Source organism: Perissodus microlepis, chromosome 12, assembly GCF_051167445.1.
Source record: "Perissodus microlepis isolate ML-2025 ecotype Zambia chromosome 12, ASM5116744v1, whole genome shotgun sequence".
NCBI classification, from domain to species: Eukaryota; Metazoa; Chordata; class Actinopteri; order Cichliformes; family Cichlidae; genus Perissodus; species Perissodus microlepis.
Window position 1 is genome coordinate 2,330,487 of NC_140472.1, and position 19,997 is coordinate 2,350,483.

Sequence of the window (19,997 nt, forward strand, 5' to 3'; positions counted from 1 at the left end):
TTCCCTGGGTCTTTTCCGTGTGTTATGAATAAATCTTCTTTTTTTTGGTACCAGTACTGGTTTTATTTTGTATTTATCCGCGACCGCGACACCTTAAAGGCCGGTCCGTGAAAATATTGTCGGACATAAACTGATCTGTGGTGCAAAAAAGGTTGGGGACCGCTGTACTAAAGGACACCTGAAAACAAAAATGACAATCTTATTAAACCAGAATAAGTAAACTACTCAGCAGAAAAGTAAACCCGAGATTTCTGTTAGCAAGTAATAATCACGTGTAAAGGAACTGAAGGAACTGCGTTGCTGTTTGTTAACCTATCAGGCTCCTGTTCTGCGCGACCAGCTCCTAGTTTGCATTTTCACGGACCGGCCTTTAAGGTGTGACAGACACTTTCTCTGCTTTTCAGATAAACATTAAAATGTTCCTTTGGGATGGGCTAACCTTGAACTATTCCTTAGTTATGCTGCTGTAGACTGGGGCTTGCTGGGGGATTTCCCATGATGCATTGAGCGCTTCTTCACTTGTTTTTACAATATAAATAAAATTGAATCAAAATAAATAGTAAATATTTCAGAACAAAGTTGCATATTAACCCTCTGATGTATTTAGCACTCCTTCATATGTCTGTCTGCAGTATCCTTTAATACCATTGGTAGTTGCTCCATTTGCTTTGACGTACACCTCGGCTTCCCCAGCAGTTCTTTTACAGTATTTCCACTCTACTGTTCACACTGAACAATAATGATAATTCCTTTCTATACTCTTGTTTTCCTTTCTTTATTTTTACTTACTCTCCAACTAGTTGCATCAGATAGCTGCTCATCCTTTAGCCTGGTTCACTTCCTGTTAACAGGAAGTGAACCAGGCTTTTTTTCTAGTGTTTGTTCATAGGAGATTGCTGGAGAGTTGTCTTGCTAATATTTCTAAGGATTTACCTTTCACTATAAAGCACTTTGAGATAACTGTTAACCCTACAGGGTGCTGCTGTAGCCTCTCGTATTTTTACGGTAATGTAGAGGCATTTGCTGTGCATCCATAATCTTATGTTAGAGCGGTATGATACCACTTAATACACAGAAAAATCACATTTTCATACAAGTAAAATATGAAAAAAGTTAGTCACAAAACGGCACAAACTGCTCATACTGCACTGTGATAAGAAAAGCAGCACTGTCACTTATAGTACCAGTTTAAAATGTAAAAATTTCACTTTAATTTGATTTAAATCAGTTTTTTATTTTTCATACATCAATTCACAACAACAGTCGCCTGAATGAGCAAGTACTTGGCAACAGTGGAAAGAAAAACTCCCTTTTAACAGGAAGACATCTCGATTAGAACCAGGCTGAAAATATTTTCTTACCTACTCGAGTAAAATCTAACAAGGAAGATGCAGTTGGTGTTCTTAGTTTTAGACCTAGGTTAAGGGATATTGCAGGTTCGAAGCAACGTTGTTAGGGGTGGCTGGAGAATAATGAAATTGTGTCATGTTACCAAAGCATTTATTTGTCTTTAAACTTACTAAATCTCATGAGAAATGTCACAGATTCCAGTTTATAATGCATCACCTGTACATGATAGACTCTGGAAAAGAATTAGCAACGTTGACACTTGCAGGAATGCATTGCTGCCAGTTCTGTAGTTTGGGGTGATAGTTGACACTGCAAATGTAACCGGGGATACTCAACATAAAAGCACAAAAGTAACGAGCACTTAGATTTATTATTGAAATGTATACTCAACTTTTTGGTCGCTTGTTTGGGGGTTGGCTCTGGTGCTCACACTCTAGGTCACATCTGGTGACACATTACAGAGTTGAAAAACAACTCCAGCATATTGTCTGGTTCCAAATACTCCACATACACAGGCACACTCGTGAGGAAGTGCTTCTGGCTGACAGACTGACAAATCAGCATCAAGGGGGGTGGCCATTTTTGATTTGTCACAGGAGTATCTGGGCAAGGAGGAGGCATCTCCTGTCCTTCTCATCATAAGCATGTAAAAATATCTTGGCATCTTCTCGTGTCTTCACACAGTGTGAGGTGGAAGAGCTCAGGCAATTACACTCATCTGCATGTGTTAATATGATTAATTAGCAGGAATAAACACTTTCCTATGACACAAGCTACACGGTGAGCCACACACCTGCAGAAGCTCTGATAAAAGACAACGCCTCATGGCAAAGTGCCTTTTCATGAGACCCGCTAATTGGCATCTGAAAACGTTCCGGCTAATTAGGAAAAGGCAGATGAGGCTTGATTAGTTTGAATGCAAAGTGTAACTTGTGGTGTGGTGGGACTCGGGAATGTGCCAAGGTTTTATTTCTTCACCATCACGATACAAAGATAATTGTAATTGTGATCATTTGCATACGTTAATGAATTTGCGTGACGCTTCTTGATCAGACGTGGAATAAATAATTGATGCGGTATCAGCACCTAGCATGACAAGTGGGACGCTTTGAAATAACTAAGCGCATTAAGGTGCGAGTTTGATGGCTGCCATGCTCCCAGGCAAGGTGTGAAAGTAGAGCAGATGCTATCTTGTGCTTCCTGCACACGGCGCACTCTGTTGCCACTATCACACCAAGATTAGCTCCAAACTACCGACAATGCGCTAAGACTTTAAACTTTTTATATAGCATTAAAAAGGCATAGCGAGTTAGAGTGAATTAGATGCAGCTCAAGGAAATGCATTTCAGAAGCATTGCAAAGTGGCAGAGAACAAAGAACAGCGACAGGAAACAAACCAGGCTGTGTGGGAGCTTTAATTGGAACATGGTAAACAGTAAATACATAAGATTTTTCAAACGCCCTGGATGTAGAGGGAGCTACATCCCCTTTAATTAGCCTGCTTTCAGATTAAGCTTTATAAGAAGCAAGCAGCCACCGAGTCAGTCAACCTTGGGATATGCCCCGAGTTCAGCCTCCCAGGAGCTCCAGCAGCACAGATACAGGGATCATGTTTAATTGCTTCTGTAAATGGTCAGAGCTCAAGCCCCCCAATTCCATTCCTCAGGGTAATCAGGCATGTTTTCACCATACAGGGCGAAAGAGAGTGAGAGAGCCAGTAACATCCACCACGCTAGGTACCATGCAACACGTTGCCACTCTAATGCCACTAACGGGCTTAACCTCAGATCACTTTGTGACATGTTACAAGAATCGTTTTAATAGAATTTTTCTTTCAATGCCACATACCACCACCATCCCAACACAAACACCAAACACGCATCTGGTAAAGAAACAAAACTATACAGCAGAAAAATAAAGTTTCACGGGATTGTTTTACTTTGTCGATGTGCAGGGCACAAGAGAAATCGATACGTGACAAAGCAGCGACAGGCTTTAAAAGCTTTCTGCTGCGGGTTAAAGGATTTCCAATGACTGAATATTTTCACATTTTTGTCATCCATCAATTTTATCTCCTCAGTGTCAGATCTCCAGGTGAACATGTACGTAAGAGCGAGATCAGGAGTTTAGTAATAAAAAAAATTAAATTAAAAAATAAAAACAGTGATGCTCAGGGGAAAAATGCCACAAGGCATCAAGCAAAACTTCAGTCATTTTACAGCAGTCCATCAAATGTTCACTCAAGCAGCTTTTGCTCTCCTCCACTTGGCATCCAGCCTTTTGTCCTTTAAGAGCCTTTTGCTAGTGCAACTCCTGAGTCTTTGCATGATGCACAGACCACTTTAACATTGACCACAACATAGACGGGACTTTGCATGTAGTACAGAGGGTCTCTCTGATATGACGAGTTGTGGGATATCTTGAGCGAGAAACTGAGAAACTGTGTCCACTCTGGGAGGGGATGAGAAGCAGGTGGGTGGTGATAGGAATCCACAACAACGGCAACAGTAGCACAAGAGAAGAAAGGAGTGAAGCTTTGGAGAGGAAGGCAAGGGCAGCGCGTGGCACGTTTGCCACTCAGCATACCTGCAGATGAACAAACAAAAGCAGAGTGACCACAGAGTCCTGCATCACTTATCAAGTGCTCTCTTCATCTTCAAATTAATGCATAACAATGCAGAATACCTGCTATTATTACAGTTCTAAACAGCAGTGTGACAGCAGCAGCTTAGAAAAGCAAGGAGTTTATAGGACTGTTTACATGTTGCATTTCAGTTCTTTACAAAAATCAGTTTGAGATCATTTTTTCACCGTTAGAAGTGCACATTTTTTAACTCAATGTAGCGATACCGCACTACATTAAGGAAAAATGTCATTACAAGTAACAATTCAGTCATATTTGACTGAACAAGGGTTTCTAATGTTCTTTGCAGACTAGTGATGATGTCCAAATAATACATATCAAATATGTGATTTCTGACTTTTGAAACATTTTTGTTCAGTTATTTGAAAAATGAAAGTTTTTCTTCATAACACAGTGGCTGTAGTTCAGGAGCAGTTCACCTACCAATCTGAAGGTTGGTGGTTCGATCTGACTGCATTACAGTTATTAACTTTATTGGCTGTACTGTATGAATGTAAGACTTTCTGCATTTACGTTGTAGTCAGGTTACCACAAATTTTTCTTCATTTTAATAATGCCGTCGGCCTGCAATTACCCTGTCAAAGAGGGAGTTAACAGAAGTTTCATTCCAGCACAGTGACGTTAACTGACAGTGAATTTACACTCCGTCTTATTCACCTTCTGGTTTGTTAGCACAGAGCTGCTCTGGAGTGCTGGCAGGTGGCTGTTGAGCAAGGCAGCGCCCGGTCTGTCGTGCTCACAGAAAATTGTACCGTTGATGTAATGGAAACGATCGCCGGGCATTAGTCTGTTCCTGCAAGTGGCACAGCTGAAACACTGCAGAGGATCGGGAAAGAAAAAAATCTCATGTCAAAATTGAAAGATTTTCAGTTGATGGATGGAAGATATTAAAAATAAAACACTACAATGTTGAAATTCTGTTGTAAAAGCACCTAAAAACATCTTAAAAGAAGTCTCAAAGCGTGATTATATGTGGGTATAATTCCTTTTTCTCCTGACACATCTCCCCTTCAAATCATAGATGCTTCTGTCGAACAAGCTGCGGGAGATGAAGCACAGTAACGTGAGAGCTGGGGATTTACCTTGAGGTGGTAAACATTTCCCTGTGCCCTCATCACCATTTCGTTGGCTGGAATTGACTGGCTGCAGGCACTGCACGCCCCGCTGTGCCCAAACAGTCTGCAAACACAAAAACAAAGATTTGGTTTTGGTTTTTGTAAGATCTGCATGGCCTCGGAAATCTAAAAATCAGCAGCTTCCTTTCCCTCCTTCCTCTGGCTCTCACCTGATGTAGTCGCTCCGACAAAGAATCATGCCCCCTTTGCTGTAGCAGGTGGTACCAATGTCCCCCAGCTGGGCTTGGCAACAAGAGCACTTGAGGCAGCGCGTATGCCAGTAGCGCTCCATGGAGAAGAGCAGAAAGCGGTCGGCAATCTTCCCCCCACATCCTGCACAAGACCTGGGGTCTGACGGTACACCTGGCACTTGGCTGTTCACCATGATGATGTGGCCCTCTGAGGCTCCTGAATACACAGGATGGGTGAGACGGGTGTAACCAATCAAGGTTCACTCACCCTTTAAAGATTTCAAAAACAACATTAATGCTATTAAATATCTGGAATAGATCTTAAGAGAACGGAGTTAGTTCCAATCTGAAGCACTTTTTCACATTTATGGTTACACATGCTAAACGTTTACAAGGCTTCAGCATGACTGCAACATGCTCGAACAGGCTGACCTCAACAGAACATACTCAACATGAGAGAATTACTGTGATATTTTTTACCCAGAATTCTTTGTGCACAGCGAGTAAAGCAGAAAAGGTCAAATATACGGTGTAGATTTGCATTCGAGAGCTTTGTAGTTTCAAAAGAAAGCTTTTTATGACAAAAATACCGGGAAAGGATTTACTCGCGTTAACGGTATGTCAAAGGTGTGTGTGCGCGCGCGCGCTGGAGGGGTGGGGAAAGTCACCAAATGTTACTTTTGGTAGAGTTCCGGTAACTGGGAACCTCTCAAAAACTATTTCTGTTCGCGGTCCTTTAGGTATATATTATTATATCGTAGCCTAAATGCTACTTAATGACACGAGCTGCTAGCTTTGAAAGCGGAGCTGTGCTCAGAAATGCGCGCGCGGACGTAAAACAACAGGAGAAAAAAAAAGATGCGTTACCTTGCGGAGACGAAGCTTTTCCTCCTGACGAGAGAACTTTTTGAACCTGGGGAAATATTCAGCCTGCGCACGCTCAAAGCTGTGGCCCCACACTTAAGCTCGACATGCTCCAGGATCCATATCGCTCCAGAAAAGAACAAAACAGGATTAGCCACGGAACATTAAGCCCGGGACGGTAATAGTTGAGCAAACTCTCCCCGACGTCCAACTCCGCGGATAAATAACTAGATGTACGCGTGAGGACGACACATGACGCAGCTCGTGTTCCTCCGCTCTCTGTCACAGCTGTCTGTCTGCTCTCCCCTCCGTCTGACGCTTTTGACAGCGACCCTATTCATCAAATTCCGTAAGGGGGCTATTTAAATTACCAAGAGGGGACGCAGCCGACGAGAGGCACGTAGCAGCCAGTAGAAGAGCAGGAGGCGTGTCCACAGTCAAAATGATTTATGAGTTTATGGGGCCTTATTAATATGCATATTTTCATTCCTTGAGCTCCTTACAGAGCTTCACTGAGAGTGTAAACTCTATAATTATGGAAGGATATTTTACAGTGCTTTGGAATATTCAATATCATTGTGTGGGCATTTCTTTAAAGGCAGTGAATAGCTGAGTTTAGATATATATCTCCTACGTCACAGAAAACTGTCGTTTAAACTGCAGATTCTACACAAGAAATTATGGAAAGTTAGTTAAAACTTCATATCTAGACGATCGTGTAAATGCGTTTGCAACTCTGAATCCATATCTATATAATTATCTATTATCTATATACTGTGTATTGTTATGATTTAAGAGTACCATACTACTTAAGTAATAATACACTTAAGTATTTGATTGACTATATTTTACAAGCCAGAATCCAGACTTTATTATGTGTCAGTTTATTGGGTTCACCAGTTCAAAGGCTTGTTAATACAAATATCTGATCAATCACATGTTAACTACTCAGTGCATTTAGGAATTAGACTATCTGCTGAAGTTTGACCCCACACCAAGAATAGAAAGAACTTATTTAAATGGCATGGCTGTGGGTGCCAGACAGGTTTGGTTGAATGTTTCAGAAAATGCTCATCTACTGAGATTCCCCTGCAAAGCCAAGTGTGTGGCAGCTCCCTCGGTGAAAATGCCTTGTTCATGCTAGAGGTCACAGGAGAATGGCCAGACTGCTTCGAATATACAGGAAGGTAACAGTACGTCAAGTAATCACTCATTAAAACCAAGGTATGCAGAAGAACACCTCTGAATGCACAACACATGGAACTGTGAAGCAGATGGGCCAAAGCAGCAGAAGACCCCACCAACTGCGCTCACCAAATGGGGCAACAGAAACAACAGTTAAGGGTGGTGATGGTGGTGTAATGATGTGGGGATGTTTTCTTGGCACACTCTGGGCACCTTAGTACAACCTGTGCATGGTTTAAATGCCACAGCCGAACCTGAATATTGTTGCTGAGCATATCCAATCCTTTATGACCACAGTGTGCCATCCTCTATGGCTGCTTCCAGCAAGATAACGCTGCATGTCAGAAAGCAACTGCATGATGATATCATGTCACTAAGGACCAAAATCTCTCTCATCCTATTGTTTGTTTACTTTTGGAACATGGTATGGCATGGTTCAATAGTTAAAGTGAGCCAGTTAAGCATACTTGCATACAGTGATGAAAGGAAGTGTATGGTAGATAATTAGTACACGCTACGCACCCTTTTTTATTTGTCGGTGATCAGCAGCACTTCAGCAGAGCAATCTCAGTAGGTCAGAGATTTTCATTCATGAGTGTACTTCCAGCTGAGTTCCAGTAGAGGGTCGTGTCCTATAATGTTCTGAATTTGGAGGTGAGCTTGGAGAAATAATGGAATCAGTTTATTTTTCAGATTTACATTTAAAGCTTTGTTTGTGTGTTTGGTTGTTTTTTACAATAATATGCCAATATAATACATATTTAATATGCTACACTGAACCAGTTTCACAGATGGTTGAGTGTAGTCACTGATAATGATACCAGTTGGTTCCTTTTTTGCTTTTCTGAATTTAGACTATTACATTTAATCTAAAGCTGCTTTCAGACATACACCATTCCTGTGCTGTGATACCAGCACTGAACAGGTTAGACCGCCCTGGTGACAGTCCCAAAACTCCCAACACTCCCAAAACTCTGTCCAAGTTGTTTTGATGGGGCAACACACTTTCTCATTGTATCCACTAGAGGGCAGTGAACACTCACTATTCAAATCCATCAGCCTCAACACTTTCAGATAAAGAAGCAACTCATTGCTTGTCTCTAAGTTGTTTTGGTGTCTGTCCATTATTTTAAATGCCATTATAAATAATCGTAATTAAAATCGTAATTTTAAAAAAACTGCTATAGTTTATGGTATGATTGTGGATGATTATGGATGATTATGGATGATGCAAATGTTTGTAACCAATGGGAGTCAGAGGAGCAATGTGAAGAATGTTTGCCAAATTGTAATAGTGAAGTTTTTTTGTTGTTTGTGTCTATTTTGTTATGTCTTTCGTAAAATACTGCTCAAAATCTAAGCCATGATTTATTTTTATTGTGGGTGTAACCTTTGAAGAGTTAAAGCCTCTTAGTAATTCACGGAGCAGCACGCAGCGGTCATATGTAGCACCAGGGTCTCGTTTCACTCTGTACTGTACCACTGTACATGGTTGAAATGACAATAAAAGCCACTTGACTTGTTCAAATGTTCAGGTCAGCTTTACTGTTGACCTGAGGAATAGTGCACACACATATACTTCCTCTGTGATCCATAGTACTACTCCTGCATTTCTCTGTGAAAAACATTTACCTAATGCGATGCAACAATTCCTTTAGCGCTGTCTAATCATATGCGTGGTTGTTTGTTTGTTTGTTTTTTTCAAACTCAGTATTTAAACTTAGACTTGACTTAATGACAATGCAATAAAAAGTTGAAAAGTATAGAGGCCATATTACCATTTAATTTCTTTTCCATCTATCTAAAGTCTAAAAGGCCTGATGTGCCATTTGGAATGGAGTTTGTTTCAGTTTGTTTCCTGTTGTTTCCTCAGCTGAGAAGCCTCAAGGCTGGATAACGACAATTTCTGGGTCTGATTTTCTTTTTCTGTGAACGGGAACTTGAAACAACATGCTCACATCTATAAAGGATAATGAATTCATTTTTTTACTTTTATATAGCAATACACTATATTGCCAAAAGTACTTTCTCATCTGCTTTCTCATCCATATGAACAGGGTGCACAGGGTTTAATATATCAGCCCACCCTTTGCAGCTATAACAGCTTCAGTTCTTCAGGGAAAGCTTTTTATAGGGCATCAGTTGGGACCGAATGATATTGGTTTGCACTAAGTGGCAGGATTGCTTTCTAATTAATGGTATCTTTCAGCTGGTGTCATGGTAGGAGGATTATCGGGAGACTTTTTGAGTGGATTGTTCGGTTTTGGCTGTGGAATATGGATTTGGATCACAGACTTTGAAGGTTGGCATTCAGTTCAATTCACTTTTATTTATATAGTGGATCGGGGAGAAGAAGAAGAAGAGAGGATAGAAGTATGTTAGGAACTTAGAGCAGCAAAAGAAGTTTAGAGGGGAATAGTTCAGATAACGGTAATGAAAAATGATTATCAGAGAAGACTTTAAAATAATACTGACGATGAAGGGGCGCAATTAGGCCTGATAATTTAGTCAAGAGAGCTGAAAAAGAAGTTTGAAGATGTAACACTAAAGTACTCAAAGATGGAAGTCTGTTGATAGCCGTTAAAACGGAAGAGCAGAAAAATAAAGTGTTAAATACTGAAAGTATCTGCAAAAGTGTGTGAGAGAGGAAAATATTGGGGGAGTTTTAAGTGGGAGTAATCACAGGTATCCCAGTAGAGGAAGTTTATCTTGCAGTGAAGTCAGCAGGATTAAAAGACTGGCGAGAACAGTCAATCGGGAAAGAGTTGACATGTGTCTGTAGTGCTGGAATTCCAAGAACTGGTTCTTCCAGGTAGAGTTAAGATCGGATGTATGAGTTTTCCAGTAAGGCCACATATACCTCTGCCTCTCAGGTCTTATAAATGCCAGAGGGCACGTCGCTGCAGTGTGCAAGGGGAAAGTGCAAAAGAAGGGAAGGGACAGTTTCAACAATCTTCAACAGCAGACCAACGACAGACTGAAGAAACCCATCCAGCAATCAGAGTGGAGAAGATGATTTTGTTCATTGCGTGTGCAATAAACTGTACAGACCAAGTAAAACACAAAACAGAGAAGATTAAAATGATTGTGAAAGGGGCAGAGACATTTTTGGCATAAAGGAATTTTAATTTTAATTTTAATTTTAATTTTAATTTTAATTTTAATTTTAATTTTAATTTTAATGTCCTGGGAGCATGTTCATAAGAGACTGGGGGGAGATGAGAAGTCAGGAGTACCAGGAGAGAAGACAGTCTGGTTTTTAAACAGTGAATGGGCAAGACAGGTTTCATTAAGGATCTTAGAAAGAAACTGGATATTATCTGCATTCAGGAGGCCTGACTTCGACCAAGTTTGGATTTTGTTATTAAAGAGTTTATAAAGAGTATGAGAGTGTTTGGAGAGATAGAAGGGAGGGTACAGGGGAGGGTGTGTTATATTTATGAAACAAGTAGTTCAGTATAGAGTCCTCGGAGAATAGAACGCAGATATGGGGTTTTGGATCAGCTGAGTGTAAAAGCAAAGCTTTATCCATTGATCTACATCCCTGCCCTCACCTGTAGTCATGTTCTGTGGGTAGTGACCAAAAGAACGAGATCACAGATACAAGCGAATACAAATGAGCTTCCTCTGAAGGATGGCCTCTCCCTTAAAAATAGGGTGAGAAGTTCGGCCATCTGGGAGGGGTTCAGAGTAGAGCCGCTGCTCCTCCACAGGAAGGTTTGGACATCTGACAAGGATGCCTCCTGGGTGATATGTTCTGGGCATCTCCTACCGGGAGGAGGCCCCGGGGCAGACACAGGACACAGGGGAGAGGGAGGTCTAGGCTTCTCTAATTAGGCTGCTGCTCCTGTGTCCTGGCCCCGGATAAGCGGAAGAAGATGGATGGATGGTATAAATGATCAAATGTTCTAATGGATTAAGTGTTTTTGTGGTAGGGAGATGAATAACATTAAGGTGTACGACCACTGTTCCACTTCTGTGGTCAAATTATATAAACAAGAGTTGGAAAGGGTAAAACAATTTATGTTTCTGGGGTTGTGGTTTGATGAAAGGGTGACATGGACTGTCCATATTTGAAAAATAATAGACAAAAGCTATAAAGTGTTGAATATAATGAGGTGCTCAGTGGGAATTGACTGGGGAGCTCATAGGAAATCTTTGAAAGCCATATATATTGGGTAAATTAGATCAGTATTGGATTTTGGGTGTATAGTATATAATTCTGCTGCCAGAGCAAGTCTTCATAAGTTCGATAGTATCCAGTATCAGGTGCTAAGACTCTGCACAGGTGCATTTAAAACAACCCCAACAGCAGCAGTACATGTAGAAATGGGAGAAATGCCCTAGACATCAGAAGAGAGCAGCTAACACTGAACTACTGTGCAAGTCTACAAAGACATGGTCAAGATCATCCAACAAGAACTATTTTCCAACCCTGCTGGGAAAAAGAGAAAAGAGAAATGAAGAGTGGGTGGACAGTCAATCGGAAAGCGGCTGAATTTACTCTGGACAAGCTCAGCATTAGCCAAATAATACCACCATGGGTATATGGTGGTAAATCTACTACACCACTGTCCCCTGATGCTATAGTAGATTTAACACTATTGGACAAAAAGTTTAATTTCAAACCCACAGACAGTGCAGGCATATATTGATCAGTATTACGGTTATGTCAAAATCTATATAGATGCATCTACTAACACAGCCAACCACAGCGGGATAGTATTTACTGTTGCTGAGTTTCGTGTCAAAGTAAGGAAAAGGATCAGTGGTGGATTATCAGTTTACAGTAGAGTGGAATACGGCAGAAAATTGAAGAAAGGTGGCAAAAGCAACGGGAGGAAGAGAGGAAAGGGCGATGGTTTTACAAAATCCAAAGCAAAACAGAAGGAATGAGAAGCGCGGAAAGGAACAGGAGAGAGGAGACAGACATGTTATTTTTAACAGGAAAAAAACATACATGAAAATCTGACCGCAATAGAGAAGATGAAACCATAGAAAATGTTTTAGTGCATTGTCAGAAATATGATGCTGAAAGAAGAATCGCTGATTCAAAAGCTCAGAGATATGAAAGTGAAACTGGACTTGGTTGATTTATTTCACAAGAACTCGAAAAGTGAAAGTTATCGAGCCATATTTTGTTTTTTAGGACAGATTCATTTGTTTGGGAGGATATTTTTTTGTATTTCAGTCCACACCAGTTGTTGGTGGTAATGCGCCATTTCTCTGTTTGCCAACTCCCAATAAATAATAAAAAGGAAACACAAGAAGAAGCTAGCGTTGTTCTTTTAAATTCATGGTTTGATTTCTGTGGATTAGATTTGTTGTTGCTGGCATCTCATCTGGCGAAAATTTCATGTCAGTAGCACCTTTAGAAATATATTTACTTAGAAAATTGTTGATGTTCGACATTTGTTTTACCTGCTATATTAGAAAACTAGACCAGCACTACTAGCTCTTTAGGTTCCTTGTAATACATAAAGTTGCCTTATTATCAAAAGGATCAGCAGTCGCAGTACTACTGGAAACACTGTAGTAGCAATTTTAGAAGGATATCCTATAAATCAGTGGTTGACGTCACAGTGCTTCCTCGACTGTGACCTCTCGGTCTAATCAGAAGGCTTTGTGGAAAGGTTGACTTTAGCTCCATAAAAGATGTTGCTGTGACACTCTCCTGGTTCCACACGTTCTTTTTCAGCACAGCAAGAATAATAGTAATAATTTATATGGAGACATACAATGTCATTTCTCATTATCCCACTTCAGTACATCCTTCTTTGGAGTGCATGGTAGCGGTGGGAGCACGTTTCGTTTTTTTGCTATGGACAAGAGTGGCAACCTGAGCCAACTTCCATACTCCCCGAGGCCCCTGTTTATTTCCGACATAGTTCCTGTTCCTCTGTCAAGGCCATGCTGAAAGTCACAGCCTGCTGCAAGGCTGGGCAACACCTGTAGCTTCCAGTCTGAGTTTCCAGCCAATATAAACCACTGTAGAGCATCACTGGATGGCAGGCTGCCAAGCCATCACATTTATGCAGCACGCTCTGTGAGACAACCTTCCATCTGAGGCTCTATTTTCTGTTTATTTTGAGGGTAAATCAGGGTCATGTGAGTTTTGTAGTATTTGTTCAGAAATTATCCACTCTAAATAAACCTTGATGTTTCATGAGTACACATGTGCTGGAGTCACAGTGTGTTCTGTGGGTTAGGATTAGGATTATTTAGTGGTAAAATTCTGTTTTCTTCGTTTTGTTCCTGCTGTTCAGTTTTGTTCTTCCAAACACACAAACATGATTCTGTCCCAGATAATGTACCCTGCACATTTATATTGTAGATATCATTTTGAAGGATTTTAACTTCGTTTCTGAGGATTAGTGTGTTTTATGCTATTTTGACATTCCAGACAGGCCTAATACATTTGAGATGGAACAGAAACTTTTCATAGTTGCTAATCAGTATGGTCTTGCCATTGTACGTGTACAACAAATTTGTGAAGAAATTGTGCGTCATGCTAACTGTGCCAGAATAAAATATAAATAGTAGACAACAGGAATAAATAACAAGCAGGAGAAATATATACAATCAATATATACACAAATAAGAGAAATGCACACATTGGAAATCAAGTTGCAAATTGCTTAGAAGTGGTGCAATGAATAAAATCTGTGTGAGTGGCCTGAGTAATAAGGGTTACTCACAACATTGCTCAGATTAGTGGGGTGTGGGTGGGATAGTGTTTATTGACAGTCTGAATAGCCCAGGGGAAGAAACTGTGAGTCTGGAGGTGTGGGCCCTGATTGATCTGAGGCGCTGACCAGAGGGCAGCGGGTCAAACAGGTGGTGAGTAGGGCGTAAGGGGTCACCTGTGATGGCCCTTTCTTAGAACTGTGTCAGCGTGGGAATAATTACTACCAAAAATAGATATAAAAACACCTTAATCAGATTTTTTTTGGTTCATTCATTTGTTCATCTAATTTGCTTTTGATGAATGTGTGGCTAATGGTAACAGGAGCCAATAAATGTTTATAAATGCCTATTTTAAAAAACAAACAAAAAAACAACTTGTCAGTATGAGCTGAGTGCTTAAATAAATCCAGCAGGAAATGACATGTTTATGTTTAGACTGTTGTTGTATTTTCAAATGATTGACAGGGATTGTACTTATGAATACTGGGGTGAAAATGACTTTATTCGTTTCTTGATCTTGACAGTTTCTCTTTTTGGTATTAACCGCTCCAGCTTTGGAGAAAACCATTCACATGGTGTTAAAGAAGCAGAGGTGTACAAGCAAGCCTGTAAAGCCTTGGATATATGGACCTCTAGATGATACCCATAAATCAGGTGGCGTAATACTTCAGTTGCTTTGCAAACAACAAACACTATCCCTTGGAATGGAAAAAAAGAATAGTGAGTGTTATAGTAGTAACACATTTTATTATTTACAGGCTTGTGATGTGTAATCCTTTACTGCAGGGGTCGGCAACCCTGGGCACACGTGCCAGGGTTAACTGATGGCACGACCATAGCTGGACTGGTGATTTTTCGTTTTTATGGGCCGATGATTTTTTTTTTTTTAAAGTAACAGTATAAATAATGAAAGGTGGTGGATTGGCCAGATGCTGGCCGATGTGTAAAAATAACTCAGTTGTTTGGTGGTGGCTGTGGCGGAGCTTCCACAGAGGCCAGCAGGTGGATGAGGGAAGGGGAGGCAGGAGGAGGAGAGACCCGAGGCAGTGGACTGAACTTCAGGTAAGAAGTTATGACCTGCAGTCTCTCTGGGTCAGATATAAACCAAGTTTAGGTGGAGTTTATTTTCGTTGTGCTGACTTTTTACAGTCAGTTACAATAACTCGTACTGCGTACTAGCTAGCATGACGGAGTTTCTATACAGCTGGGTGGGTGCTATGATGTTACTGACAGTGAACTTTATTTTATTCATAAGGTTAGTTAGTAGAGTTTCCAACCGTCCCGTAAAAACGGAATCGTCTCGTATTCAGAGAAACTATTACGCGTTTCGTGTTGAGGTGAAAAGGAACAGTTTGTCCCGGACTTCAGCTACAATGAAAAAGACACAAAGCTGGATTTATTCTGTGTCTTTGCTGCACAGCTGACTCTCCTCTCATTCTCTCCCCTCCCTCTCCTGTTGCTACTTCAATCATGAAACTGATCAATGATCAGCTGATCGGCTTTTCTCTCTTGTTTGTTTGTCACTTTGCGCCAGAAAGAGGAAACCAGCAGATGTCGCGCTAAACAACAGCAGCACGTTTAAGCTTGATCAGCTGTTGTTAGAATTTATTTAATATTACTTTCTAGTATCAGCTGATGTTTGCTGGAGCCACAGCTGTAAAGCTGCTGGTCATGATGTCGGTTTGGATATGTGGTGAGAGGGAAACATGAAGATGAAACCAGGAGATGTCCTTACTGGATCATCAGAGCTGAACAGGTGATGGAGAAACAGGTTTACCTTTTAGGTGACATGAATGAGTTGAAGTTATGAACTGTTTCTGAGAGACAAATAACACCAGGATCCTTTTCTATGTAGCTGACAGCTGATAGCTGTGCAGGGGCGGGTCTAGCAAAGTTTTGCCAGGGGGCAGGTAGGGCATTAACAGGGAGGGGGGGGCACAAAGACATACTTTTTTATTCTCATTTAAAATTTCTCGCTTTTAATAAATAATTATCCGAATCTTACAACCAAAGTTTTTATCTGATGTCAAATGTATAGTAATCATACTTATACCAACAAGACTGTACATCACTGTCACAACAGCGTTTGTTTTCATTCAAAGGCTTTATGGCTTTAATACCTGGGGGGCCGGTCTCTAGTCAAAATGCCCGGGCCGATGTTTTGTCCCAGTGCAGCCCTGGACACGACACGCAGTGAATTAATCTGAGAAGGTGCTTTAAAAAATAAATGGCCGGGCCAGCGGTGCACATCGCAAATCAGCTCGCATAGACACATTAGTTGTGCCGCTTCTTAATGACGGTATCTTAGCTAACAACCCCAACTACCAGATTCAACTTGTAATTGGCTAAAAATAACTTCGCCTACCAGTGAGAGGGACGTTGCTAGCTGGCAGTTTTTTCAAACGGTGTTGAAATTTCCACATTCCGACACTTCAAATGCTTCAGCAGCTGTCCGCTCAGCGCAGCATCAGCACCGCGGAAATACACGGATACGTCCGTAGACTCGAGACAGAATTCACTATGTGTTTTTGGGACTTTCAGGTGTTTGGACCAATGTTTTCTTTCTGATCAAACCAGAAAGCTTTAATGAGCAGCTGGATTTGTCTCGCATTAACTGGTTGGACACAGAGGACATTGAAATGCAGCTGATTGAACTGAAAAGCTCGACTCTGTGGGGTCAGAGTTTGCAGAACTACGAAGCAGCTGGAATCCACAGCTGTGTGTGTTCACGGAGCTGCATGTTCACCTGCTGGACATCACTACCTGACAGGTTTAACTGTCTTCAGAACATTGCAGAGGCCTTATTGACAGTATTTGGCTCTACATGTCTGTGTGAGCAGATTTTCTCTCACATGAGTCCTCAGGCAGCCGTCTGAATGCTGGACACTCGGAGACCTGTGTCTCTGAGTGGGAGACCAGAGATCACATTAACATGTGTATCTCTGTATTAACAAACATGTCATATTGGTCCAGTTTATTTTTCTTATCATTGTTGTGAGGAGACCATAAATAGCATTTGTATTTTCTGTTGTACAGTTCATTTGCTGTTATGAATAAAAAGTCTTTTTTGTTTCCAAATAGCTGATAACTATTCGCTGATAGCTGCCAACATCTGCAAACAAATATAATCCTATAAAGTTGTTCTATATAGTGTGTAACTGTTAATATAGAGCGTTATTAAATTTATTTCTTATGCAATCATATGGCACACTGACTTCTGGGGGAATTTTAGATGCGCTCATCATCAGAAAGGTTGCCGACCCCTGCTTTACTGAGAGAGATGAGCTCAAAGTGTAGCCAACAAGCTCCTCTGTCACAGGTGAAACTCCAACACGACCACTAAAAGGCATATTTTGTGGTACTCTGTTGCACTTTATACATGTTCATAAATCACACCAACACTTGAGCCAGTTTCTGAAACAGAGAAGCTTCAGACTACATCAATGATGTCACTCACCCTTAAAGAAGCAATCTCAATGGTTGAGTTCATTTCAATTTCATTTATATAGCACCAAATCAGAGGTAAAGTAAAGACCCTACAATACAATGATTATGAAAAAGGATGTTGTATATTTCAAACTGCTCTTGTAAGTAATCCTCCTTTCCTCAGATCTTCCTTCCTGTTTGCCAGATGCTGTCAGGGCCTGAGGTAAACACAGAGGCAGCATACTGAGCATTGTAACTAATGTAACAATATAATCTTATTAGAGACATTACATTACAGAGACATATCAGCACTAATGACAATATATTGATATTGATATATCATGATATATATATATATATTATATATATAATTACATATATTGATATAATATATGTAATTATATATATATATATATATATATTGATATATATATAATTACATATATTGATATAATATACTAATATTCTCAGGAATATTCCCTTATATCTACCTGGGGTACTTCTTTTGGGGGTGTAAAATTCACTGAAACACCAGGATGACTCTTAAACAAAGCAGCAGTTAATTGTTGTCAGGGGCCACCAGCTTTAGTGTATAACAACTCTGATCATTTACCTGAGTTTACGCCAGACAAACAGTGCGGGTAGACAATTGTCGTCATCTAGAGGCAGTGAACAGCGAAGTGGATGGTAAGGAAGTCTCCATGGTGAGAAGGCATTTATGTAACGTATGCTTCTTTCTGCAGCTCAATTTTATTCTTATTTGTCATTGTTAATTTTACATGGTTATATCTACACAACACAGATATGCCTACTTAAACAATAATTAATAATTGTAATAATAATTGTACTGCCTAAGGCAAGCATGCATGTATGTAAACAGAACTGGTGCTAACACGGAACCCTGTGGAACTCCATAATTAACCTGACTGTGTGAACCTGACTCCCCATTTTTATGAATATCTATATTTATAGATTTATATCTATTAGATATGATTCAAACCAGCATGGTGCCTTTAATATGTACAGCAGTAGGACCAGTGGTATTCCCATTAGGACATATTTGCACTAGACCCACACCCAGTATTGATGTGCAGCACATGCAGCCCAATTAAACTAAGACAAACAAAACAAAACCCTTTTGTAGTTCAGTTGATCATGGTCAGGACTACAGAGTTGGCCAACATGTAACTCACCAGTAGTTCTAATGATAGCCAATAGATCACTGTGTTCCCCTCAGAATAAGGCACAGGTCGGGGTGAGGAATGTAGTAGTCCACCGTAATGTTTGTGCTAAAGAGCCAACACTGCACGAGGACATGAGCAGAGGTGGGACGTAACAAGGTATATATACTATAACTATATGATACTTTCTACTTTAAGTAGAATCTTCAGGTGTTTGTACCTTACTTAAATATTTATTGAAGTGTTCTATTGTGCTCATAGTATGAGGTCTTTAAGAAAAGATGGGGCCTGATTTTTGAAGACCTTGTAATGAGGAGAAAGACTTTAAAGTCTGTTATGGATTTAACACGGAGCCAGTGAAGAGAAGTCGATATGGGCCACATATGTTGTCTCTTTCTTGTTGTGTCGGTACTCCTTGCTGCACTTTGGATCAACAGAAGAAGCTTTTAGAAGAAGGTGAAAATAACGTTACAGTAGTCCAGTCTAGAAGCAAAAACAAACGAGTTTTACAGAGCCACTCTGAGGCACAATGTTTGTAGAATGAGTGACCAAGATCTCACCAGTAGTTCTGATGATAGCAGCCAATAAGCCACCATGTTCCTCTGTCCTCTCAGAAAAAGGCACAGGCCAGGTGAGGAATGTGGTAGTCCACTGCAATGTTTGTGCCCAAGAGTCAACCAGAACCGTGTGTAAGGACCTGAGGTGAGGTGGGAAGTAATGCACAGATACTTTGTTGCTGTACTTAAGTTGAATTTTCATGTATCTGTTGAATATTTATCTTTTGACAACTTTTTACATTTACTCCATTTTAAATAACTTTCTTTACGTTTTACTTCTTACATTTACAAAACTCGTTAGTTTAGGTTTACTGCATTTTGAGGGAAGTTATTATTTTACATCATTATGTACCAACCAAATGGTGGGAACAATAGTGCATAAAAGACCATCCTATTGGTGTACGAATCACCCAGGCTTATCATACACAAAGAGATTAAAGGGCCAGCTTCCAGCTGCTCGGCTCTTTGTTCACACTAGTACAGCATCCACATTACTCCTGTACCAGTCCATCTGTCAGTCTCCCACTGCCTTCGTCCTCACTTTAATAAGCTTGTTGTTTTATCATTATTTCCGACTGGGAATCCTGCAAAGCCACGAGAGATGAAGAATGGTTGAAATTTGCAGAACAACCTTTAACCTTAGCTTGGAAATGTTTGCTTACTTGGACACACTGCATTTTTCACAACACTAATGGAATAATTAGAAACATTTTAATTCATATTGCTTTCTTTTATGCTGTGGAACCTTCACCCAGCATAACATCACCTCAAACTTTTGTTTACCATAAAGACACATC

At 40.4% G+C, this 19,997-nt stretch overlaps 1 protein-coding gene across 2 annotated transcripts; it reads right to left on the reverse strand.

Annotated features, from left to right (window-relative positions):
- Window positions 1-2,583: 2,583 nt before the first annotated feature.
- lmo4lb (LIM domain only 4-like b) lies at window positions 2,584-6,535 on the reverse strand. Of its 2 annotated transcripts, none has more exons than XM_084947129.1 (5): window positions 6,168-6,535; window positions 5,280-5,569; window positions 5,077-5,173; window positions 4,652-4,810; window positions 2,584-3,936 (listed from the first exon to the last, which is right to left on the reverse strand). In XM_084947129.1, exons 2-5 carry the CDS (start codon window positions 5,492-5,494, stop codon window positions 3,928-3,930), a joined length of 480 nt encoding a protein of 159 aa, XP_084803255.1. In that variant the 5' UTR covers window positions 5,495-5,569; window positions 6,168-6,535; the 3' UTR covers window positions 2,584-3,927. The 2 variants fall into 2 exon arrangements, with proteins under 2 accessions (XP_084803255.1, XP_084803256.1); XM_084947130.1 differs by having other exon boundaries at window positions 5,280-5,517; window positions 6,168-6,534.
- Window positions 6,536-19,997: the final 13,462 nt, after the last annotated feature.